Source organism: Thalassophryne amazonica, chromosome 12, assembly GCF_902500255.1.
Source record: "Thalassophryne amazonica chromosome 12, fThaAma1.1, whole genome shotgun sequence".
Lineage (NCBI taxonomy): Eukaryota > Metazoa > Chordata > Actinopteri > Batrachoidiformes > Batrachoididae > Thalassophryne > Thalassophryne amazonica.
In genome coordinates, this window is record NC_047114.1 from 31955938 (window position 1) to 31980233 (window position 24296).

The 24296-nt window shown below is 42.5% G+C and overlaps 1 protein-coding gene across 1 annotated transcript in view; it reads left to right on the plus strand.

The window, feature by feature from the left end:
• Window positions 1-1011: 1011 nt before the first annotated feature.
• grk7a (G protein-coupled receptor kinase 7a) overlaps window positions 1012-24296 on the plus strand; it is a 31593-nt gene continuing 8308 nt past the window's right edge. The window contains exons 1-3 of the mRNA XM_034183942.1: window positions 1012-1695; window positions 6713-7168; window positions 14440-14720. Coding sequence (XP_034039833.1) covers window positions 1108-1695; window positions 6713-7168; window positions 14440-14720 — 1325 coding nt within the window. The 5' untranslated portion in view covers window positions 1012-1107. The remainder of the gene's footprint in view (window positions 1696-6712; window positions 7169-14439; window positions 14721-24296) is intronic.

A 24296-nucleotide genomic window follows, 5' to 3' on the forward strand; every position in this document is an offset into this window, starting at 1 on the left:
GGAACAAAAGAACAATTAAATGTGGGTGCGTCTGCACCCAGGAATCCGCACGGCAGGAAAACTACCTCCACCACTCGTTGGAAAAGGAGTCAGCTAAACAACTCACAAAAGTCACAAAAGATCACTGTTAACCAGTCAGCTGAGCACGTTACCTTCCAGGTAGAACGATATCTCGGCAAAGAGGTGGAGGCGTCGTCCTGCTGATATTCCCCTGCTGATCAGATGATGGGTAACAGCTGTTGCAGGTGATGCGTGACAGCTGTCACCCTGGCTGCTCCTGTGAGGCGGCTGCGCCCTCTCGTGCCTGAAGCCCGCACTTCAGGCAGGGCGCCCTCTGGTGGTGGGCCAGCAGTACCTCCTCTTCTGGCGGCCCACACAACAAGAACTTGCAAAACCGCAGGGAGTTCAAATACCTATTTTCCTCACTGTATAAATAATCTGCTGGGATAGGCTCCAGCACCCCCATGACCCTTAAATGGAGTAAGTGGGTATCGAAAATGGATGGCTGAACATGTGTGTGTGTGTGTGTGTGTATATATATATATATATATATATATATATATATATATATATATATATATATATATATATATATATATATATATATATATATATATATATATATATATATAGTAGATTTTCACCACCGCTCACACCAGTCATTTCTGTTTTCTAAAAATTATTTTTAAAGAAATTTGTTTTGATTTTAATGTCTGACTTCTGTTTCTTGCTATTGAACGCATCATCAACAGAACACATGGGAGCATGGTTAACTTCTGCTGAACACCAAGAAAAGATATAGAGGTACACAAAGCCTCTTAGCTCCAGAGCCGTCTTACAATTCCCTTCTTGTACACAGCATCTTTGAATAGACAACGCAAAGATCCTTAAGCCAAAATCCCTCCCTGGTATTTAATTCTAAATGAGTAATTACTGGGCGTGTTAGTGTGTCTTAAGTTTTAGGTTGGTTGAAGGAGCTCAGTTGCATGCCGGTTTAGGAGCGCATTGCACTCTCACACAGGCACACACTTTCTAAAAGTCAGTGCACGAGAGGGATCCCCACAGAACCCAGTCTCTTAGGAGGGACAGATCAGAGACCCTGACAAGATGGATGGACTGGATAACTTGGTGGCCAACACAGCCTACCTAAAGGCCCAGGGAGGCGATGACAAGGAGATGAAAAAGCGCCGCCGCAGCTTGAGTCTCCCCAGCCCTGACCAATGTGCTGTAGTCCGAAATTCCATCGAGAAGGACTTTGAATTACTTTGTGAGAAGCAACCTATTGGCAAAAGGTTTTTTCGTCAGTTCCTGTCAGAAAGGCCTGAGTACGCAAATGCAGCTGAGTTCCTGGATGAGCTTTACGAATGGGATCTGGCTGAAGGCACAACAAAAGACAAAGCCCGACAGAACATCATCAACAAGTACTGCAAGGCCGACTCCAAGACCTTCTTGCACTTTCTAGATGAGGCCACTGCCGACAAACTCAAAGCGGTGACGGACAGCAACTTTGAGGAGGTGATGAAAGGCACAGTCCAGGAAGGTACAAGAAATTATCTGAAAGGAAAACCCTTCACAGATTACCAGGCAAGCGCCTTCTTTGACAAGTTCCTCCAATGGAAGGAGTACGAGAGACAGCCCATCAGTGACAAATACTTCTATGAGTTCAGAACTCTGGGCAAAGGAGGTTTCGGGGAGGTAAGCATGCATGCCCACAAAGCTCTGCTGAAATACAAGTGACAGTAAATTAATCCTCTGCTTTTAATTGCAAGTGCCTGATGGTAAATATTAGTGTCAAAATTGTGTGGTATCATGTATACTGTGCCCTCAAAGTAATAGATATACATGGAACACATGGGCTTATATCGAGTACATGTTGTTCTTTTCTTGGATTTGATTTATTTAATTATTTAACAGGGACAATGTGCACTAATAAAGACTGTGAATGTGTCAAAATGCTACATTTCATTTATAGTCTCTCTGGGCAGACATTAAAAATATCAAGCAGAAAACAACTTTGGTTGAACACATTATATAATAAGTTAACAAATTGCAGTGGTGGGCACAGTTTTGCTATTCCGCTAACCGCTAATTATCAAAGATAATATTTTCATTATTGAATTAGCTTTTCAGATAACTTTGAAAACCATCATCGGACTAATTACCTTCCGATAATTTTTAGACCACTAACGTATTTTTGCAGACGTGGTAAACAAAACTGCGTAGTTACACAAATCTATCAGATCTAAAATCAGTTAAGGCCCTACCTGTTAAATGTTTTATAGTAAATGCATAGTTATATTCTCCATAAACAGAGGAGAGCTGGTTCTAGAAGAAACTGCTCTATCCTCTGCAGGCAAAGAAGAACTGGTCACAAAAAAGGCTCACTTCTTTTGATCCCATACTGATACAATATCACCCAAGTCATCCAGAGGCATACAGCTTTAACTTATGGTTCAAATTTTAACCAAACTAATTTCGGACAGGTTATTTAAATTAATGTCATGTCTGAAGTTTTATAAAGTGAAAATATCAGATATATTTTTTAGTTTTAAAGTAATGCACTAATTTTGAAGGTTTTAGTGTGGACATGCTGCTGGTGCATTGTGGGTAATCGCAGTACAGTCATGACAGGAGAAATGCATTTGAAATGCTCTGATCAGGCTCCACACTGACAACAGCATTAAACTCTTTCTATATTGTGCCTAAAACTCTCATGAATATATTCTCTGGGTTTATAGACGTTGTTATTGTGTTTGTTTTATGTAAAATTTATATATTCTCTGGGTTTATAGATGTTGTTATTGTGTTTGTTTTATGGAAAAATGCCAGAAGAAGCTCAGGTTGCTCCTCCATTATTTTCAATTGGAATCATAGCAATCGATTCCTGTTTGCTCTTTAACGTCTTGCTTATGCCAAACACTGTCTGTTGTCTTTGTTCCAGAGTAATATATATAAGATGTCTGAAATTCAGTTTGCGTTTATTAAATTCCATGCATCTTAAAGTAGCAGACATGGATTATCTGGAATTTTGTTTTGGCAAGTTTTCATGGTCTCTACTGTCATCTACTGGTCAGTAGTGTTCATGGCAGTATTCAGTATGGCAGTGTTCTATTTATTTTGACACCAGTTATATCACACGGTTATCTAATTACAACTTGTTTTTTTTTTTAAATGCCTTTTCTTACAAATAAAAAATGGCATATTTTACAAAGCACATTTATCTGTAAACACCAACACACGACACACCTCACATTGTTATCGAACCTAATTTTTTGGTTAGCTGTGCCCACCACTGACAAATTGTAGCAAATTTTGATTTCATTATGTACTAACACCTCTATTTTGGAATAATCTGTTGCATTTTTTAATAAACAGCCTGAGTGTGATATGTAATAAATTTCACTGAATTTGTGTAACAAATTATTACATATACTGTGGTTATTACAAAACGCAAGAGTTTTTCAGATGAAAATGTAATAATATAGGGCAGTATGCCATAATGTAACAAATTTACTTAAGTAATAAGACCTGCATTTAGTAATAATTTGGCACACATTGTAATAAACAGTCTGAGTACAATATGTGATCAATTCCCTCAAATTTTGTAATAAATTACTGCATATTCCAGTGGTTATTACAAAATGTGAGAGCTATACATTTCTGATTAAAATGTAATATGGTGCCTTGTAATAACCCATCAAAATGGATGTCTTCATGTACACAATAGAATATGGTCACAAATTGATACGTATATTATGCAGTTAGGCTCAGTATGCTCTAAACCACACAGACTGTGAATAAAATATTACGGTAATGTGTAACAAAAACCGAGACACAAAAGTAGCATTGTGTTTTTGTATTTTACTGCATACTCACTTGGGCGGCATATCAAATGTATGGTCTCATTTTATGTCTCTGTATGATGTCATTCCTTAATGGCAACAATTATAATGCATTCTTACAGTATTCTTAATAATATTACATACTGTGTTTGGGCTGATCATTACAAAATGGAGATATTACATAATAAAATACAACTATACTTATGTATTACACGATATGGTGTTATTACGTAATGTGGTGTCATTACATAATATCCAATGACACCACAAGATGTAATTTACATAACGATACTTCAAATTAGCCCGTGTAGGTTCTCATCATCTGGGTGAAGATGTGAAGCTTCCTAAAGGTCAGATGTAGCCACTGGACTTCTTGTTTAACTGGTGAAGCCACGTGGATGAGCAGCGAAACATTTCTCAGCTAAAAAAGTCCTCCAGCTGCCTCGACTAAACTTTAGGAAGCTTCAGGTAATTCAAATGTTTATTGCCTGACACCGTTATCTTATTGACAGAAATTTGTTTTACAGACATAAAGGCACTTTTAAACATTAAAACCAATCAAGGATTGTGTCAGAAAGGGCATCTGAGAGAAAAAATTGCCACAATAACCATGCAGGTCACAAATCACATTTCAATACCACATCAGTTGAGGCCCAGGTTAACAAAAACCACCACTGGTGCTGTTGCCCAACAAAGTGCCGGCAAAAACTGGGCTACTGCTGGGTGAAGAAAAAGTAGAAGAAGAAGAAGAGAACTTGTCCAGAATCAGAGGAAGAGGAGGAAAATAATTACAGTGGAAGTGAGAGTCGATGGTATGACTGGGAAAGGGAAAGATAGACATAATGTGTGTAGAACAAAACGAAGTGGAAAGGAAGTAAGGCCGGGAGAATAGAAGGTGGGTTCAAGTTGTTGTGTCATGGTGTGGATGGGAGGAGAAATGGTGTTGGGGTCATTTTAAAGGAAGAATATATTAAGAGTGTTTTTGAGGTGAAGCAAGTGTCTGACAGGGTGATGAGAGTGAAGGTGGAAATTGAAGGGATGGTGATGATGAATGTCATCAGTACATATGCCCCACAGGTAGGTTGTGAGATGAAGGAGAAAGAAGATTTCTGGAGTGAGCTAGATGAATGGGTGGAGAGTACCCAACCATGAAAGAGTGGTTACTGGAGCGGACTTCAATGAGCATGTTGGCGAAGGGAACAGAGGTGATGAGGAAATAATGGGGAAACATGGTGTCAAGGACAGGAATGTGGAAGGACAGATGGAAGTAGATTTTGCAAAAAGGATGGAAGTAGCTGTTGTGAATACTTACTTGAAGAAAATGCAGGCCCTCAGGATGTCATATGAGTGGAAGAAGGTGCACACAGGTGGACAACATTCTTTGTAGGAGATGCAACCTAAAAGAAACGAGAGTCTGTAAGGTGGTAGCAGGGAAGAGTGTAGCCAGACCACATCAAAAGGTGGTCTGTAGGATGACTTCAGAGGAGAAGATGAGGAAGAGAGTGAGAGCTCAACAAAATATTAAATGGTGAAAGCTGAAGGAGGAAGACTGGTGAATGAATCGAGATGCACTGGATGGAGGGGAAGCGATTTTGGACGCCTGGAAAAGAACTGCAGATGTTGTGAGAGAGACAGCTAGGAAGGTGGCGGGTGTGACAACTGGACAATGGGAGGAAAACAAGGAGACTTGGTGTTGAAACAAAGATGTTCAGGAAAGTATAAGAAGAAAGAGGTTGGCAAAAAAGAATTGGGATAGTCAGAGAGGTGAATAAAGTAGATAGGAGTACAAAGGAATATGGCATAAGGTGAAACAAAATGTGGCAAAAGCTAAGAAAAAGGCATGTTGCGAGCTTTACAACGAGCTGAACAGTAAGGAAGGAGAAAAGGACTTGTACCGATTGACCAGACAAAGGGACAGAGCTGGAAAGGATATGCAGAGTGTGTTGAAAAGGTGGGAATATTTTCAGGAGCTGATGAATGAAGAAATGAGAGAGAGAAAAGAAGATGAAGAATGGAAAGGCAGTTGGTCCAGATGACATTCCAGTGGAGGCATGAAAATGTTTAGGTGAGATGTCAGTGATCAGATTGTTTAATAAAGTTTTGAAAGTGAGACGATGCCTCGAGAGGGGAGAAGTGTGCTGGTTCAGATTTTTAAGAACAAGTGTGATGTGCAGAGCTGCAGTAACTACCGAGGCATAAAACTGATCAGCCACAGCATCAAAAGTTATGTTCATTATCCTTTCACTGAAGGGTTGTTGGTTTTATTCCTCATTACAACTGTCTGTGTTTTATAGTGACCTTGAGCAAGTCACTGAAGCCAAAATTGCTGACAATGATCAGGGCAGCACCAGCTCCTGGCATTGTTATGTGAGGGGATGTGGTTGTAAGTAGCTTTGAATAAAACAATCCAATCATTGTTAAGTATAATACTAAAGCTATACCAAAGTGATTATTTTAAAAATATAGCTCCACTGAAAATAATGTTTGGCTACTGTGGTTAAATCACAAGGATTAACCAGCAATTAATTTGTCTAGGAAAAGACTTTTGATTAATTGTTACTCTGCAGGTCAGTGGGATAGAAGTTGAGCTACCAATACGTAGACTTTGGTTTCATTCGCAGTCATGATCCATCTCTGTGTCCTTCGATAAGACACTTCATCTGCATTGTCCCAGTCCAACTAGCTGTAAATGGGTGCCAGCCTTGACTGGAAAAGTAACTTGCATTAAACTGGTGTTCTATCCAGATACAGTCAGAGACTCTCATCCACTTCACGCTACGGAATCCAGGGATAAATACCAGTAGTTAATTCTTGTACACTCAAGAATGTTAAAGAGCCAAAATTCTAGTTTCTTTTCTGTCTTCCTGCAGGTGTGTGCTGTTCAGGTGAAGAACACCGGTCAGATGTATGCCTGCAAGAAGTTATGTAAAAAACGACTGAAAAAGAAGGGTGGTGAAAAAATGGCACTGTTGGAGAAGAAGATTTTAGAGAAGGTGAATAGTCTTTTTCTGGTCAATTTGGCCTATGCTTACGAAAGCAAGACCCACCTGTGCCTTGTCATGACCCTGATGAATGGTGGAGACCTCAAGTATCACATTTATAACATGGGTTATGATGGTAAAGGGGTCAACAAAGGCATCGAGATGAAGCGCATCATCCACTACACAGCGCAGATCACCACTGGCCTTCTCCATCTGCATGACATGAACATCATATACCGTGACATGAAGCCAGAAAATGTGCTGCTGGACAGCCAGGGGCAGTGCCGGCTTTCAGATTTGGGTCTTGCCATACAGATGGCTCCAGAGAAGACCACTACTCAGATGGTGAGTAGATGTGACAGTGATAGTCCAAAGTTTGATGATTGCTGGTCTGATTGCTGATCTAACACAAGAAAAAAGACAGACTTTGAGAACCTTCAGGTGGTGTTAACATGAGTGAAAATATTGTCAGTGAAACATGCAGGTAAACTAAATATGAATGTATGTGATCAAAAAACATAAAAACATAAATACATCTGCTGTTCAAAGATTCCTGAGGCCAAGAAAGAGATCCTCTCCTGTTTTGTCTAGTGCCAGTCAATTCAGTTAAGCTTCAAAATTACAACTAGGGACCCCAGAGCAGAAAAGTTCAGAGTCTATATTAACGCCCAGTGGCACTAAAGCAGTCAGTATTCACAGGAGGAAAAGTCCATTCAGAACCGGAGTCCATGTGGAAACAAGCAGGCAGGTGAACCATGGACACTGCCTAAGGGCCCTGTCCCACTGGCGTTTAGGAGGATTTGTGGATGGAATGCGCACAAAAGTGGTCCACATCTGCCAAACAACTGCAATAACCGTGTAACATTCCTGTATGAGTCGGCCGCCATCCGAACTTGTCCGTGATCATCCGCAGAGGCACGCATGTCCGCAGCCAGGATTTTTGAGTGGCTCAAAAATCCTGCTGCGGATGAGATCCGCATCACTGGCTGAACACATACTGAAGACATACGCAGGACATACACAACCAAAGCGCTGCATATCCCCTGTCATCCGCTGATATCCGCAACCAACGGGTTGGCCTAGCTTGGCGGCGGACCGGGATAGCGTGCAAAACAGATATGACGCGTGCCCAGCATGGTCACATCACAGTCACAAATGGTATGTCGCGCATGCAGACAGAAGAGAAATCAGAGATATTAAGGGCGATTGAGAAGTTCTGAACTTGACCCAGAAATGTAGGGCGTACTTCTCCATCTTTTGCATTCTGAGAAACCAACATTTCTCATCATTGCACCCAGTGAGTCAAAACCTCACTTATTCTCGAGAAATATTGGTTTGTCAGAATGCAAAAGATGGAGAACTAGGCCCTACTTTTTCTGGCTCAGGGTCAAAACCTCTCAGTTGCCCCTTGTACAACAACTTGGAGTGCAAGACAGACAATTCAGAATAAAAGGATCGCAGCAAAGGATTCACTCAAAATATTTTTAGCAAAACAGAGACACCAGAGATGTGATCAGAACATGAACTGTGACACAGATAGAGTCTAAAAAGGTTTTGGCTACAGCAGCCACAACCCTCCAGGTTTCACCCACCTGTTTATTTGAAGATGTGATTGAATAAAAAATCTGGAGTGAGGTTTATGGACTCTATATTTGTTTTTTTACTTGACATCCAGTCAGGGATTATTGGATTGTTTAAAGATCTGTGGAACATGAGCCTGTGAATCCATTATGTAACCTTTTCAATCAGTAGCTGTCAGATTACAGCCTGGCCAGTTATAGGCTATCATTTTGTATGAAAGGGCTTCCTTTGGAAAAGGTCCAAGATTGGAATGTTATCCAAATTTATTGTACATATTTAATGATTTGTGTAGCAGCATTGTTATGTTGCCTCAGTTGTAGTATTCAAGTGCAAAGTGTGAAGTGGATCCTTCCTGCCTACAGGAATACCACAACAGCTGCATAGAACTGATTCTTGCTTATGTCTTAGGCTATACTGTATACCTGAACTATCATCAAGGGCTGCTCATGTGACAGCCAAGGACCACATTTTTGTAAATCTACTAATACAAATAATCCTGTCTGTATTTAGACCCATTTTAAGTAGGCAAGTCCCATACTTACATACTGGACCATGACATGATGAGGTAAAGTGGCCAGTGGCTTTTTCTTGCCTCTTGAGTCCTCCAGCTAACACCAGTCCCAGATTAGCCACAACCTGGTATAGAAGATCAGTGCCCTAAACACTAGGCAAACATGACAAAACGCCTCCTTTAAAAAAACCAACAAGTTCAGCAATCCTGCAATTTAAAACACTCAGTTTTTGTTTTGTGTTTCTGCTACTGCCTTTGACCAACCCTATGTCTGTCACTTTGAAAATGGCCTCCAGGCTTTACGCAGCAGCAGTCCACTGTTACTACAACCCCTGGCAAAAATTATGGAATCACCGGCCTCAGAGGATGTTCATTCAGTTGTTTAATTTTGTATAAAAAAAAAGCAGATCACAGACATGACACAAAACTAAAGTCATTTCAACTGGCAACTTTCTGGCTTTAAGAAACACTATAAGAAATTAGGAAAAAAAATTGTGGCAGTCAGTAACGATTACTTTTTTAGACCAAGCAGAGGGAAAAAAATATGGAATCACTCAATTCTGAGGAAAAAATGATGGAATCATGAAAAACAAAAGAACGCTCCAACACATCACTAGTATTTTGTTGCACCACCTCTGGCTTTTATAACAGCTTGCAGTCTCTGAGGCATGGACTTAATGAGTGACAAACAGTACTCTTGATCAATCTGGCTCCAACTTTCTCTGATTGCTGTTGCCAGATCAGCTTTGCAGGTTGGAGCCTTGTCATGGACCATTTTCTTCAACTTCCACCAAAGATTTTCAATTGGATTAAGATCCAGACTATTTGCAGGCCAAGACATTGACCCTATGTGTCTTTTTGCAAGGAATGTTTTCACAGTTTTTGCTCTATGGCAAGATGCATTATCATCTTGAAAAATGATTTCATCATCCCCAAACATCCTTTCAATTGTCCAAAATATCAACATAAACTTGTGCATTTATTGATGATGTAATGACAGCCATCTCCCCAGTGCCTTTACCTGACATGCAGCCCCATATCATTAATGACTGTGGAAATTTACATGTTCTCTTCAGGCAGTCATCTTTATAAATCTCATTGGAAAGGCACCAAACAAAAGTTCCAGCATCATCACCTTGCCCAATGCATGCAGATTCGAGATTCATCACTGAATATGACTTTCATCCAGTCAGTCACAGTCCACGATTGCTTTCCCTTAGCCCATTGTAACCTTGTTTTTTCTGTTTAGGTGTTAATGATGGCTTTCGTTTAGCTTTTCTGTATGTAAATCCCATTTCCTTTAGGCAGTTTCTTACAGTTCGGTCACAGACGTTGACTCCAGTTTCCTCCCATTCGTTCCTCATTTGTTTTGTTGTGCATTTTCGATTTTTGAGACGTATTGCTTTGTTTTCTGTCTTGACGCTTTGATGTCTTCCTTGGTCTACCAGTATGTTTGCCTTTAACAACCTTGCCATGTTGTTTGTATTTGGTCCAGAGTTTAGACACAGCTGACTGTGAACAACCAACATCTTTTGCAACATTGCGTGATGATTTACCCTCTTTTAAGAGTTTGATAATCCTCTCCTTTGTTTCAATTGACATCTCTCGTGTTGGAGCCATGATTCATGTCAGTCCACTTGGTGCAACAGCTCTCCAAGGTGTGATCACTCCTTTTAGATGCAGACTAACGAGCAGATCTGATTTGATGCAGGTGTTAGTTTTGGGGATGAAAATTTACAGGGTGATTCAATAATTTATTCCTCAGAATTGAGTGAGTCCATATTTTTTTCCCTCTGCTTGGTCTAAAAAAGTAACCGTTACTGACTGCCACAATTTTTTTTTCTTGATTTCTTATAGTGTTTCTTAAAGCCAGAAAGTTGACATTTGAAATGACTTTAGTTTTGTGTCATGTCTGTGATCTGCTTTTTTTCTACAAAATTAAACAACTGAATGAACATCCTCCGAGGCTGGTGATTCCATAATTTTTGCCAGGGGTTGTAATACCTAGACTGTAACCTGGAAAGCATCCGTGCAGGTGACCAATCCCTCTAAGGCAGGGATGGGCAAGAGTTTGCCAAGAAGGGCCAAGACGGTGCAGGTTTCCTTCCCTACCGATCACCTCAGCAGGTGATTTCATTGATGATCAGGTGCTTAAGTTCAGGGGAGAAGTTCATCAGTAAACCCCCCTACCGAAGTGATTGGTTGCAAGGAAAATCTGCACTGTCTTGGCCCTTGTTGCCTATCCCTGCACTAAGGGGATGAAGAAAGTATTAGGCTTACGTTACCTGTCGCCTGTCTGAAAAAAGTCAAAGTATTTTGCAACAGTGTATCTCCTGGCCTCATTCTCAGGAGCAAAGAGTAAGCTTTCAGCTCTATGACAGTCCAGTAAACTCATTATCCAGTCCTCAGGTCCTAGCCTCCGCGGTGACTTTGCTAACCCCTTACAGCTGAGGCTGGCTTTGGGTGTACAATCCTCTTAGTTGGCATTACACAAGTCTGTCTGTGATTAGATTGACAGATCCAGCTAAAAGTTACATAGACTATGTTCAATGTGGAGACTGATCTGATACATCAGGAGATTGTTTCCCTGCAAGAATGCATCATGCAAAATGTGAAACTGCTTTACTCCAGTGACAGAACACAGCAGCTGTGCTCCTTCTTGGCTCTTTTTGCCTCATAATGTCATCAGATTTGACACTGAGCCTGAGGGTGGCCAGTGGATGTATAGCCTCATGCAATCATTCAGAAGTACTATCCAGGCATAGCCTTTAGTGGATCATTATGGTGCGTTCCATTAGAATTATGCTTTATGTGTATTGGAAGTATTTCTGTTGTTGGCTCCAGAACTCAGAAATCTTTGGCGTTTGTATAAGAGGCTGGACACCTCAGTTGATGTGGACACACGGCTCCTGACAGGTAGGTAGGCAGGCTTTAGCATCAAGACTAACTCGCCTGAGTTAATACAGGGACAGGGAGTGCAATACACGAAGACAGAGACAATTTATAGAGAAGCTAACACAGAAAAGTACTCTATGGAACCGTTTTTAGAACCTGGGTGTCAGGAACTGTGATGACTTGGGACGACAGGCAGGTGGACACAAATGCAGACTCATGGCTCAGAGGACGGATTTAGAAAAAGGTTTAATTAAAAAAAACAGGCTCTGGTCGATACACAGGGTCACAAGCAGGCAGGCGGAGGTACAGACAGTCGCGAGGCGGCGGATTAGTCAGTAACGGGCAGAGTTCCAGCACGGGCAAACAGGTGTATTAGAGGAGGCAAAAAACGGAGTCAAAAAACAAGCAGGGTTCAGGCACAGAGAAACAGGTTAACTGGCTCAGGCAAAAGGCAAGGTCAAAACAGGCGAAGGTCATACACGGCAAGAAAAACAGGCTATGGCAGAAAACACGAGAGGCTTGGAACGAGGCAATATGCCCAACGAACTAGCAGTGAGGTGTGGAAGACAAGGGGTTTTAAAAGCAGAGGATAATCAGGGCGTGATGAGATGCAGGTGCAGGAAAGAAGGCGTGGCTGAGTGAGACAAGAGTGGAGTGACAGGTGGGTGTGTCAGACAAAAGCAGAAAAGAGGAATGTGACAGAACAAATGTTAAACAATTAGGAAATAATGATACCTAGAATACAAATGTCGTAAACAGAATAAACAAATGAAAAGGCAGAAACAGAACAGAAAATTATAGGCTGGATCTAAACTAGATGAGAACTCAACATGTGGCAGGCGTGTACAGAAAAACCTGAAGGACTAATGTGCTCAAGACAGAGTGACTGAATAACCAGAAAGGATGAAGACTAAACTAGAACTCAATAAGTGGCTGAAGTGTAACAAATAATCCTCAAAATCTAATGTGATAACACAGAATGACTAAATAAGAGACAGAGACTAGAACCAGAACCAAACTTAACGTGGGTGAAGTAACAAATCATAAAACCAAGACTAAAGTGTAAGAAACAGAAAATAAACACTCAGAGCTAAACAGAAGGATCAAGACAGGGAAATGGACAGAGACTGGGGCACAAAAGCAGGTTCTGGGCCGGTCCAGGACCAAAGCATGACACTGGGGAGGTTTGGTGTCACTTGTTCAAGGTGTATAGTTACATGCTGTGTCAGAAACATTATACTCATGCTATTGTGTGCTGCCATTCCAAAGTTCTTAATCACACAGAATATAACATGGTATAAAAAGAAAAACACAAACCTATAGCTACAACCAACTCGTAGCTTGCAGACTTTTGCCATAGCCCTACTGTCTGTCTAATTTAGATTAAACCTCAATCCAAATTTCAATTCCAAGTCCACCCTAGTCGACCAACTCTCTCCAAAAATACAGTTTTGATCACTGTCACCTATGGACTCTGATCTTCATCATGACTTTGATCCTAATTATTAACCTTTGTTTGTTATTGCTGGCCTGAAATCTTGATCCTGATCTATGATCTTGACCACTCATTGTTGATTCTTATCTTTGATACTGATCACTCATTGATGATGTTAATTATTGACCTTTGATCTTGATTGTTGAATTTATTTAAGATCATAGGACTTAATCCCTTATAGATTAATCAGCAGTTGGTGTTGAGTGGGGTAGGCGTAACTTACGCCTACCCCACTCAACACCAAGCGTTTCATTGGGGTCTTCAGGTGGGTACCCTGCTTCATTGGTGTTTCATTGATAGGCCCAGGACACCTCTGCAGGGCTCAACGGCGGCACCTGTTATCCCAGGTGTGCCCCTCTCTGCTTTTACCCTCCCCTCTGGTCATCATTTTTCATTCCAGATGGGCTCAACTGCGACACCTTGATCCAGAGCCAACTGCTGCTTTGTACAGTCGCTTCCAAAAGTGATTTGTTGGCTTGTTGGTAGGCCTGTCTTCGCATTCCCATTCCTTTGAGGAACTTGGTAGTGGATGTGGCTACAAACCCTCTACATCTGACCTCAACAGGAAGAACTTGGGCACGTCAGCCGCAGTGTTCTGCCTCGGCGGCTATGTTGGCATACTTCAGTCACTTCTGTTCGTATGCTTCCCCAACTGCAGCCTCCCAGGGTACAGTTAGTTCAACAATGAACAATGGCTTCTGGAAGGTTGACCACAAGACCAGGTCTGACCTGAGGTTTGTTGTTATGATCTCAGGTTGGATCACAAGTGTTACATACTAATTGCTAAACTTTGATCCAGTTTGCTTATTTATTGCAGAATTAAAGCAATTAGCAATTCACATCTAAGTTCAGTGATCAGGATCAAAGGAATATGCATCAAAGCTCAAAGATCAACAGTCAAAGGCAGAAGAAAATCCATGATACAGATCTGCAAAAACATTTAATGGGTTCTTCCTTGATCAAAGGCCTACCTCTCAACCAAACTGCATTGAAATCTATACGTCGTTTTGAGGTATCCTCCTAACAGCCAACAAAACTGCAAAAAAAATAAAAATAAAAGCAAAAAAAAAGCGTAACCTCCTTGAGGGGGCAATTATGACACTTCACATAGAATGATACGGCCATTCTCTTCAGGCTGGCACTGGACAATACATGGCACCGGAGCTCCTCAATAAAACTCCATACAGAACATCTGTGGACTGGTGGGCTCTCGGCTGCAGTATCTATGAGATGGTGGCTGGATACACACCTTTCAAAGGCCCTGAAAGCACGAAGCAGAAGATAGAGAAGGAGGAGGTTCAACGCCGCATCTTACAAGAAGAACCCAAGTGGGAGCACAAGTGCTTTGATGATGTCACCAAGGACCTCATCCAGCAGTTCCTTAAGAAGAATATTGATGAACGCCTGGGCATGAAGTAAGTGCTTCTTTATTGTTTTCAGCATTGACTCTAAATTCTGATGCTGGCAACCTACTGATCTGAATATTTCCCATGTGCCCCTGGTCTAGCTAACCCTCAGCACTCAAGTCAATCAAGAGCCAGTCAAGAGTGGCTAGGTCCTCCTCTGGTTCCAGAAACAGTATCTTAGTAAGGTCAAATGCAAAAAAAGGACAAAATTAGGCCATTTAAAAGTAGCAACAGACAGGAAAGAGAACAGCAGATAACAGAGTGACTCTAAAATTAAAATACAAAATCAATGACAACCTGCCGAAATCTGGCCTAAATTGTGGTCGGTATATTAATTCAGTTTAATTCAATTTATTTGTACAGCAACAAATCATAACAAAAGTCACCCCAAGGTGCTACATGTAAACATGGTTTAAACCTCACTCACCCCATGAGCAAGCACATTGGCAACAGTGGTAAGGAAATAATCCCTCAGGGTTAGGGTTAGGGTTTTTTTTAGCAAGAAACCTCACGCAGACCAGGCTCAGTGGGGTGAGCATCTGCTTTGTTCATACTCACAAATAAAACAACACAGAATTGTCACAATATGCAGCAAGAGAAATGTTACAGCTGAGCAACATACAGTATAGTCCAGTGTCCGCACTGAGAGACGGCCTAAAGGGACAGCCTGGAGGTGAAGACCCTTGTCCTGGCCATACCATTCAATCAATGATTCCACCAATGCCAAATTAGTCACTGAAATTAGACCACTCCTGACTCCCAACCCCAACCCTAAAGTTGCTCCAGAGATTCCTCCACATCCCCAACAGATTGCCCCACATCAGGTTGTAGATCAGAGATCCTGTGTAGGCTGTACACACCCCCCTGGCTTGGCTGGAAATGGGCCACCACCCGACTCATGGCTATTCACTCCACCAAATTGACACCTACTACTGTGAAATACTCTTTTGAATTTTAAATAAGTTAAATTGTACAAAATCACTTGCCAACTGTTAAATAGAGTTCAGGTTTCATGGTAGTCATTCCCATATCCCACAGTTCTGGTGCGCGTGGATGGTCTTCTCCTACAAGATCATTTTACCATTCAATTTACACGCCTTTTCTCACCTATAGTCATGATCTTTGGGTAATGACTAAAAGAATAAGGTCACAGATACAAGAGGTGGAAATGAGATTCCTCCGTTGGGTATCTGGGCTTACACTCCTGGACTGGGTGAGGAGCTTGACTATACAGAAGGGACAGAAGCCGTTGCTTCTTCACATCAAAAGGACCCAGTTGAGGTGGTTTGGGCGTCTGGTGAGGATGCCCCCTGGTCGTCTCCCTAGGGAGGTCTTCCAGGCATGTCCTAATGGGAGGAGGCCCCAGGGGGATTCTATTTTTCGAGCTGGCTTGGGAACGGCTCGGGATCCCCTTGGGAAGAGTTACACGACTTGGCCGAAGAGAAGCACGGGATGAGTTGCTTTGTTTGCTGCCATCATGACCCAGATAAGTGGCAGAAAATAAATGATTTTTCTTTTTTAGATTAGACTGCCAAATTCTGTCCAGTCTTAAATCTAAACTTAAGGCACATGTTTTCTCAATTATTGCTAATTCGTAAATACCTATTTTTATTAATATTGTAACTCAGTAGTTTTCCAATTATCGGTTTTAATTACATTGGCCCTCATGTATCAATGTTGCGCACTTGTGGCGTAAATTTACGGCGTAAACTTGAAATACACCAAAGTCGCCATGACATGTATCAAGCAGTGTGCACCTGCCCATTTCTGGCGTACGCCTGACGTGATCTTGATAAATGCGGCGGGTGGAAACGATCGTAATTATAATAAACACGCCCATAAATATTCAGACTCCGCTTCAGACACACCCTCATTTTACGACATAGAAGCCAGGAAGACGGCAATGAAAAAGAACTCCACCAATCACGACGCGTGCCAATAGAGCGTCAAAAGCGGCCATCGTATCAATTGTTTTGTAGTATATAATCAATAAAGTGTTACAGTGGTCCCTCATAAATCGCTGGAGTTACGTTCTAAAAAATAGCCCGAAATACGTGAAACCGCGACGTAGTCAGCGTTATTTTTTACAATTATTATAGACGTTTCAAAGCTGTAAAACCCCTCACTACACAGTTTATACACTTTCTCAATCGGGCATGAACATTTTCTCACTTTTCTCTCATGTGTAAACACTCTCAAAGTTCAAACCTTAGTAGGAAAATAATACCAAACTGTTTCAGGCCCAAACATTGGTTTGAGAAATAAAAATATAAAGTTTTCCTATAAATAATTATGATGGCATTTAGAACTAACGAATTAATTTTAACGATCAACGAACGAGGTTGGACACATAAGAAATTATTAATAGTGACTGACCAGTATTTCACAGATCGGGCCTCTGCGTCTTGATGCCGTGTCTTTTCCCACTCACACCTGGCTGCAGGTGTTTGTTTCCGTGTGACAAACACAGTTATGAGTAGTTGTTGGCGCTCTTTTTTCTTCTGGGCGACAAGATTCTTATAAACAGATACACAGAACACTGTAAAAAAAAAGGCATGCAAAATTGAACTAAATACTCCGCGAGACTCCGAGGCCACGACAGGTGAACGGCGTTATAGCGAGGGACCACTGTATTCTCTTTTCACGTCAATAATTCTTGACATGTGGATATTTGCTCGCTCAATTAATAAGACACGCCTAATCTGTCAGATTTCTTTATTTTTTAAATTAATTTCTGTATTTATTTTATTGTGACAACCGAATGGAGATGACAAAACCTGGTTGCAGCACGGGCGAATTAAGGGAATGACGAAACTACAGTTGTTATTATCAATTTCATAGTCTAAAACGATCACACCACATGAAGTTAAGCTCAGCGCTGCTCTGGCTCCAGGCTCGAAGTCTGGAGAAAAGGGCGAGCAGCAGCGCTGTGGCCACGGATCGTGCTCCATAACAATCCCGCAAAAGCGGGATTTGTATTGATTATTATGTAGTATAATCAGGAAAGTGTTATTTATGTAACATATGCATTGATTTGTATAATGGCACTGTTTATCATGTTGATCATCTTCATTTTTATGTGGATTCCAGCGCTGGTTCATTTTGGTGTATAATTTACGCCACCTCTCGACCTGGTGTATATTTTCAGTGCAGCGTACGCCAACGACCACATTGATAAATGCCAAGTAGCGCTGCCGTTTTGGCGTACACCCCATATACGCTCAAATATCGCCGTATGCAACGTTGATACATGAGGCCCATTATGTAACTGAGCTACATATATCTTTGTGGCTGTGGTGAGGTTTGAATGCCAGCTCTCTCTCTCTCTCTCTCTCTCTCTCTCTCTCTCAAGACCAATGCACTATTAGATCAGTAAAAGGGAATTCCCTCTCCAGTCTTGCTAGTACGAACATCATTTTGTTAAATTAGATTTTTAAATGTATTTATTTATAATCTTTGTGAAGCAGCAGGACCTTCGTGGCCGGGACGACAATGGGGATCGAACCCACGCGGCTCGCTCAAAAGACCGTTCCTCTACCAGGTCAGCCAAAGGGGAACTCCCCCTTAGCCAAGCTAGCGGGAATGTCTTTTCAATTGGGACCCCGGACTTTCATCCCGCTACACATCTCCCCACCATTTTTGACTTTGTCCCGAAGTCACAAGTGCATGTTAGCATGCTCTTTGACCCACATCCTGTTCGTGATGCCAGATTGAAGCAGCAGGACCTTCGTGGCCGGGATGACGGTGGGGATCGAACCCACGCAGCTCGCACAAAAGACCGTTCCTCTACCAGGTCAGCCAAAGGGGAACTCCCCATTAGCCAAGCTAGCGGGAACGTCTTTTCAATTGGGACCCGGGACTTTCATCCCGCTACATTTGTAATTAACACATAAAACAACAACAACAACAAAAAACAATGACAGTAACATAACAATAACAAAACAGACTGGTCAAGAATGCACAGATATTTGACATGATAACTCGAAGACACACAAAGCAGATCAAGTCCAAAGCGGCTGTCTATTTAAGTCTCTCTGACACTCAACAGTGCAGCAGATAAGAGAATATTTAGAGCGGAATCCTGCAAATGGTGATAAAAGCATCAGATTTGGCAGAAATAGTCCTCACACAATCCTCTTTTGAAAAAATCGATTGGCCACTTGAATTTTCAATCAGTGGTCAGGTCGGGGTCAATTAAAGAATTACACAGAGGTCAAAATTAAAAGATGCTCCAATCATATTGAAAAATCTTCCAATATGAACTGCTGATGCGGTAAACGCAGCAGCAGTGCTGCGTTTACCGCATCAGCGGTAAGCGCATTGGAGGCAGTGAGAGCAATCGCGGTGATGCCGACCGGTGCCGCGACCGGCCCGCCTGCGGCCTGATAAGGACGCAGAACACAATGCGCCGTAAAAAAAAAAGCATGCAAAATTGCTCTAAAAAAAATCCGCGAAACTGCGAGGCCGCGAAAGGTGAACCGCGTTATAGCGAGGGACCACTGTACTCTGAAAATGAATTAATAAAAACCACAGAAGATGAACCAGATTTTTTTGACAAAATTTATTAATTGTCGCTCAGTGCTAATGCAATACCATATCATAGGAATACAATGAGGCAACAACAGGTGACTGTCGAGTGTCGACTCAGCCTTCTCATTGGATGGGACGGGCCTGGCTGACAAGTGGGCGGGCCCAGGCCCATCCAGGTCCACCCCTGGCTACACGTAAGACGTATACATTGACAAAAAGGACATTCTCCCCATGTAACACCCCCTTGACCAATACATATCTCTCTTCCTTGTCTTTATGGGTGGATATAGCCGTAAAAGGGAGATTTTTGTGTATTAAAATTAGAACTCCTCTTTTATTTGTAGAATAAGATGAAAAAAAAACTTGGCTCACCCATTCTTTACAGTATTTCCTATGCTCATCAACAGTTAGGTGAGTCTCTTGCAGGAAAGCAACATGAACTGACTCTTTTTTCAGAGAATTCAAAATTGACTTTTTCTTAATTACATTATTGGAACCTTTTACATTTCAGGTACTTCTCTTAAATGACATATGCAGCAAATACAATGCGTTTTATGTATACCCCCCCTTTTGTATAGCAATTAGTACAAATAGACCAGTCTGTAACCTCAAGCAAAACCTAACCAACGAGCCTGAACCAAAAAACAGTCTCATTATAAAAAATAAATAAAATAAAAATAATAAACAAAAACACACCACAGACACCCAAATAATGCACTAGGTGTACTCTACACTAAAGTACAACTAAAGGGGAGTTCCAACAAATTCCCACACTGGATTAATTCAACCATAAACATAATTGCTCAATAATATACAAATAATTTTACAACAATAAACCTCAAGTATTTAGCCTACTTCTGTCAGGCTCAGTGAAGGCGAGGCACAGATAGAGGCTGGACACAAATGCAGACTCTCAAACAGGAAGTATGAGTAAAAATACTGGTCTTTATTACAGGCAGGGGTTCGGTAACAGGAAGGCAGTCCGCGGAGCAAAAGTACCAGGCAGGGGCGAGACAGAGGACGTGGTCGAAAACAAGCAAGGTCAGTACACGAACAAACTGGATTTTCAGAGCTGAGGCTAAAGCAGGGTCCGATACACAGAGCAGAGTCAAAACACCGCGTGGCAAAAACAGAACAGAGACGAGGTGCTGGTAAGTGATAAACATCAACAAACGAGCAGTGAAGGAGTGAACAGACACAGTTTAAATAAGGAAGACGGTAACAGGAAAACAAGATGCATGTGAGGATGAAGGATCTGGAAAGGGGGGCGTGGGTGACAGATGAGAAACAGGTGCAAGAGAGTGAGGGAGGAAAACGCAACGCAGTCGAATCAAAGGAACTAAGCGACTGGAAAATTAATGGAGGAAAATGAGACGTGCTTAAGGCAGACAATAATAAAAGTGAGCAAAACAAAAGGGGAAAAACTAGGAGATAATGTGATTAATCAATAAAGTGGAAAACCAGGAGATCAAAAATAATAAACTAAACTGAAACAGAACTGACACTGAATAAAATATAGAAATTAATAAAATGACAATACAAAATAACTAATAAGAAATAAATCACAAATGGAACATAATCAGATACAAAACACTGAAGATAAACAATAAGAAAAACCTGTGACTAAAGCATAATGTAAAGAATGTGAAAAGCTAAAGCAATACATACATGACTAATAAAACAAAAGATAACCAAGAATGAAACTAGTGACAGAAAGAAAAGCAATAAATGACTAAACCCAAAATGCAATACGTGAGAACCAAGAATACAATAAAGAACAAAAACCAGGGACCACAGAATAATATAAGAACCAGAATACCAGAATGAACGGAAACAAGAATGAACATAATCAAGAGGCAAAAAATAAAAACAAAGTCAAGACCGGGCCAAATTGAAGGAAAAGAAAAGGGGACGAATAAAACTGGAACCCAAACAGGACAGAAACATGACAACTTCACGTGTTTAAGTCATTGCGACTCTGCTAATTTGGCTCCTGGCAGTTTCATCACATAGTCATTTACCTCCTTTTGTTGTGTGGGCCGCCAGAAGAGGAGGTACTGCTGGCCCACCACCAAAGGGCGCCCTGCCTGAAGTGCGGGCTTCAGGCACGAGAGGGCGCAGCCGCCACGGACACAGCCGGGAGTGACAGCTGTCACTCATTAATTCCTGACAGCTGTCACTCATTCTTCATCATCGCACTCCATAAAACCCAGACGTCATCTCCACCTCATCGCCGAGATATCGTACTTCATTGGAGGTAAAACTCTCAGCCGTTGCTTTTGCTTTTGTCTTTTCTGACAAGTGTTTGTTACACAGTGTTTGCAGTCAGTTCCGTGGCGTCCTCCAAATCCAAAACCCTCTGCTCAGCCATGTCCTTTCGCCTTATTAAACAGTCAGTTTTCCCAGAGAGCTCATTCAGAGGCTTCAGCTTGAACATTGAGCATTTTAGATATGCTGGCCGTCACCTTGACCATGATTGACTCGTCTTCGTCGTTGTGTTGGCTACCTGGCAGGCCCACATCCTCAACCTCGCCTGCTGTCTCCTCCGGGTAGCTACTTGCTACTGTGTCACTGTTGTTGGCTTTAGCCTTTGGTCCATGTTTGCCCATTTCTCTCGTCTTGCTTGGTCCAGACTGTATAATAAATGACACCACAAACACTCTTGAGACAGTTTCAATATGAGCCAAAAATAAACATTTTAAAGCACATCCAGTGTGGAGAGCAAAACCCACGTCTACTCCTCTGCGTTCAGCACCCCTTCCTTCGCGATCATAATTTTTAAATCTGGACTTCACCTTGTTACAATTATATGTGCACAGACGAATCATTGCATAGTGTTAAAATTAACTATATTCTTGACATTATTTGGGCTTCAGAGGTTCTGGAGTATAGTTGCACTTATTTTGCAATATAGGAAACTGTATTCAGTACTACAGTGAGGACTTTAACCCTCTCGGGCTCAAATTAATTTTTAGTAAGAGGAAAAATCAGTTATTTAGTATCAGGGTTGTCAGAAAAAGAAAGCTGGAGACAAATGCAGGACTCGACTACGTAGCTCTGGTTCAAGGAGGCGTTTACTGAAAGGCTTAGCTGGGTTCGGTACACAGAGAGGCAGTCCAAGAGAAGCAAACAGATCCAAAACATCAGGCAATGGCGTGGTCAAATAATACAGGCAGGTGGTCAAAACACAAGGTGGAAGCAGGACTTAGAAAGAGCAAGGTACAGAGCTAGAAGCGATGGCACAGGGCACAACGATCAGGCAAAAAAATGATGCAACCAGTGGTGTTTAAATACTCCCAGTGATAAGTGCAGAAAGACCCAGAACAAGGCGTGACCCAACCAAAGTGAACCGCCCCCCACCAAGCTCAAAGAAGGCAGCCAAGAGAAATATGGACCAGAAAACCCAAGCAAAGCACACCCAGCCAGAAAAGCAACATAATCCAAAACCAAAACCCAACCACACAATAGAGGATAAACTCTATACATGACAGGACCGCCCCTCAACGGCCGGCCCCTGACGGCCCAGGGGACTCAGGATGCAGAGTGTGGAAGTCCGTGATCAGTCCAGGATCCAAAACGAAACGAGAGGGGATCCATGAGCATTCTTCAGGCCCATAACCCTCCCAGTCCACCAAATACTGCACCCCCCTCCCACGCTGCCGAGACCCCATGAGGCGCCTCACCGTAAAAGCCAGCCTCCTGTCCACAAACCGGGCGGAAGGCGGGGGAACGGCCGGAGGGCACAGGAAACTGGACCGAGCAGGCTTGACATGGCTGACGTGGAAGGTGGGATGTATCCTCATAGACTGGGGCACATACAGACGTACCGAGACCGGATTAACAACCTTTGCGATGTTGAATGGCCCCATGAACCTGGGAGCAAGCTTCCTCGGCAGACCACGGATGGGCAGATGCCGGGTGGAGAGCCAAACTCGTTGCCCTGGGGAGTATATCGGTTCCTGAGTCCTCCTCCTGTCGGCCGCCTCTTTGTAGGTCGCCGAAGAACGTAGGGCCCGCTCCCAGGTTCGGCGACAGCGGAGGATTAGGGAGAGGGCTGAGGGCACCCGGGAGGTTAGGTCTGTAGAAGAGAACAAAGAAGGTTGATACCCATGTGATACGTGGATAGGAGAGTAGCCGGAAGAAGCCGATGGCAAACAGTTGTGTGTGAGCTCTATCCATACTAACTGAGATGACCAGGAAGCCGGGTGCTGTGAGGCGAGAATACTTAGTCCCTTTTCTAACTCCTGATCGACCCTCTCCGCCTGTCCATTAGCCTGAGGGTGATACCCGGAGGTGAGGCTGGAGGTGACTCCCAGGAGTCGACAAAACTCCCCCCAAAATTGTGAGACAAACTGGGGCCCTCGATCAGACACTATGTCCTGTGGAAAACCGTGTAATCTGAACACGTGGTTTAACAAGGCCTCTGTGGTTTCTTTGGCTGTGGGCAGCTTTGGTAGCGGTACAAAATGGGCCATCTTGGATAGACGATCTACCACAGTAAGAATTACTGTATGTCCCTTGGAAGGAGGCAATCCGGTAACAAAGTCCACTGAGATGTGTGACCATGGTCGGGTGGGGACAGGTAACGGATGGAGCTTGCCTGTTGGTGATCGGTTGGAAGATTTGTGCATTGCGCAGGTAGTACATGCCCCAACATATTCTGTTACGTCGGAGAGTAAACGAGGCCACCAAAACCTTTCCCGGATGATTGTGGCTGTCTTTCCAATTCCTTGATGGCAAGCGAAACGGCTGCTATGTGCCCAACAAATCACTTTCCCCCTGAGAACCTCTGGCATGTACAGCCTCCCCAGAGGGCAGTCCTGAGGTACAGGAATGCTGCGCATTGCAGACTGAACTTTGGTCTCAATGTCCCAGGTAAGAACCGAAAGGAAGCAGGATGCAGGCAAGATGGACCCTGGTTCTGCCGATTCATCCAATGGTTCTTCCCGTCGAGAGAGAGCATCGGGTTTACCATTTTTTGTTCCGGGCCGGTATGATAATACGAAGTTAAAACGACTAAAGAAAATAGACCATCTAGCCTGTCTGGAATTGAGT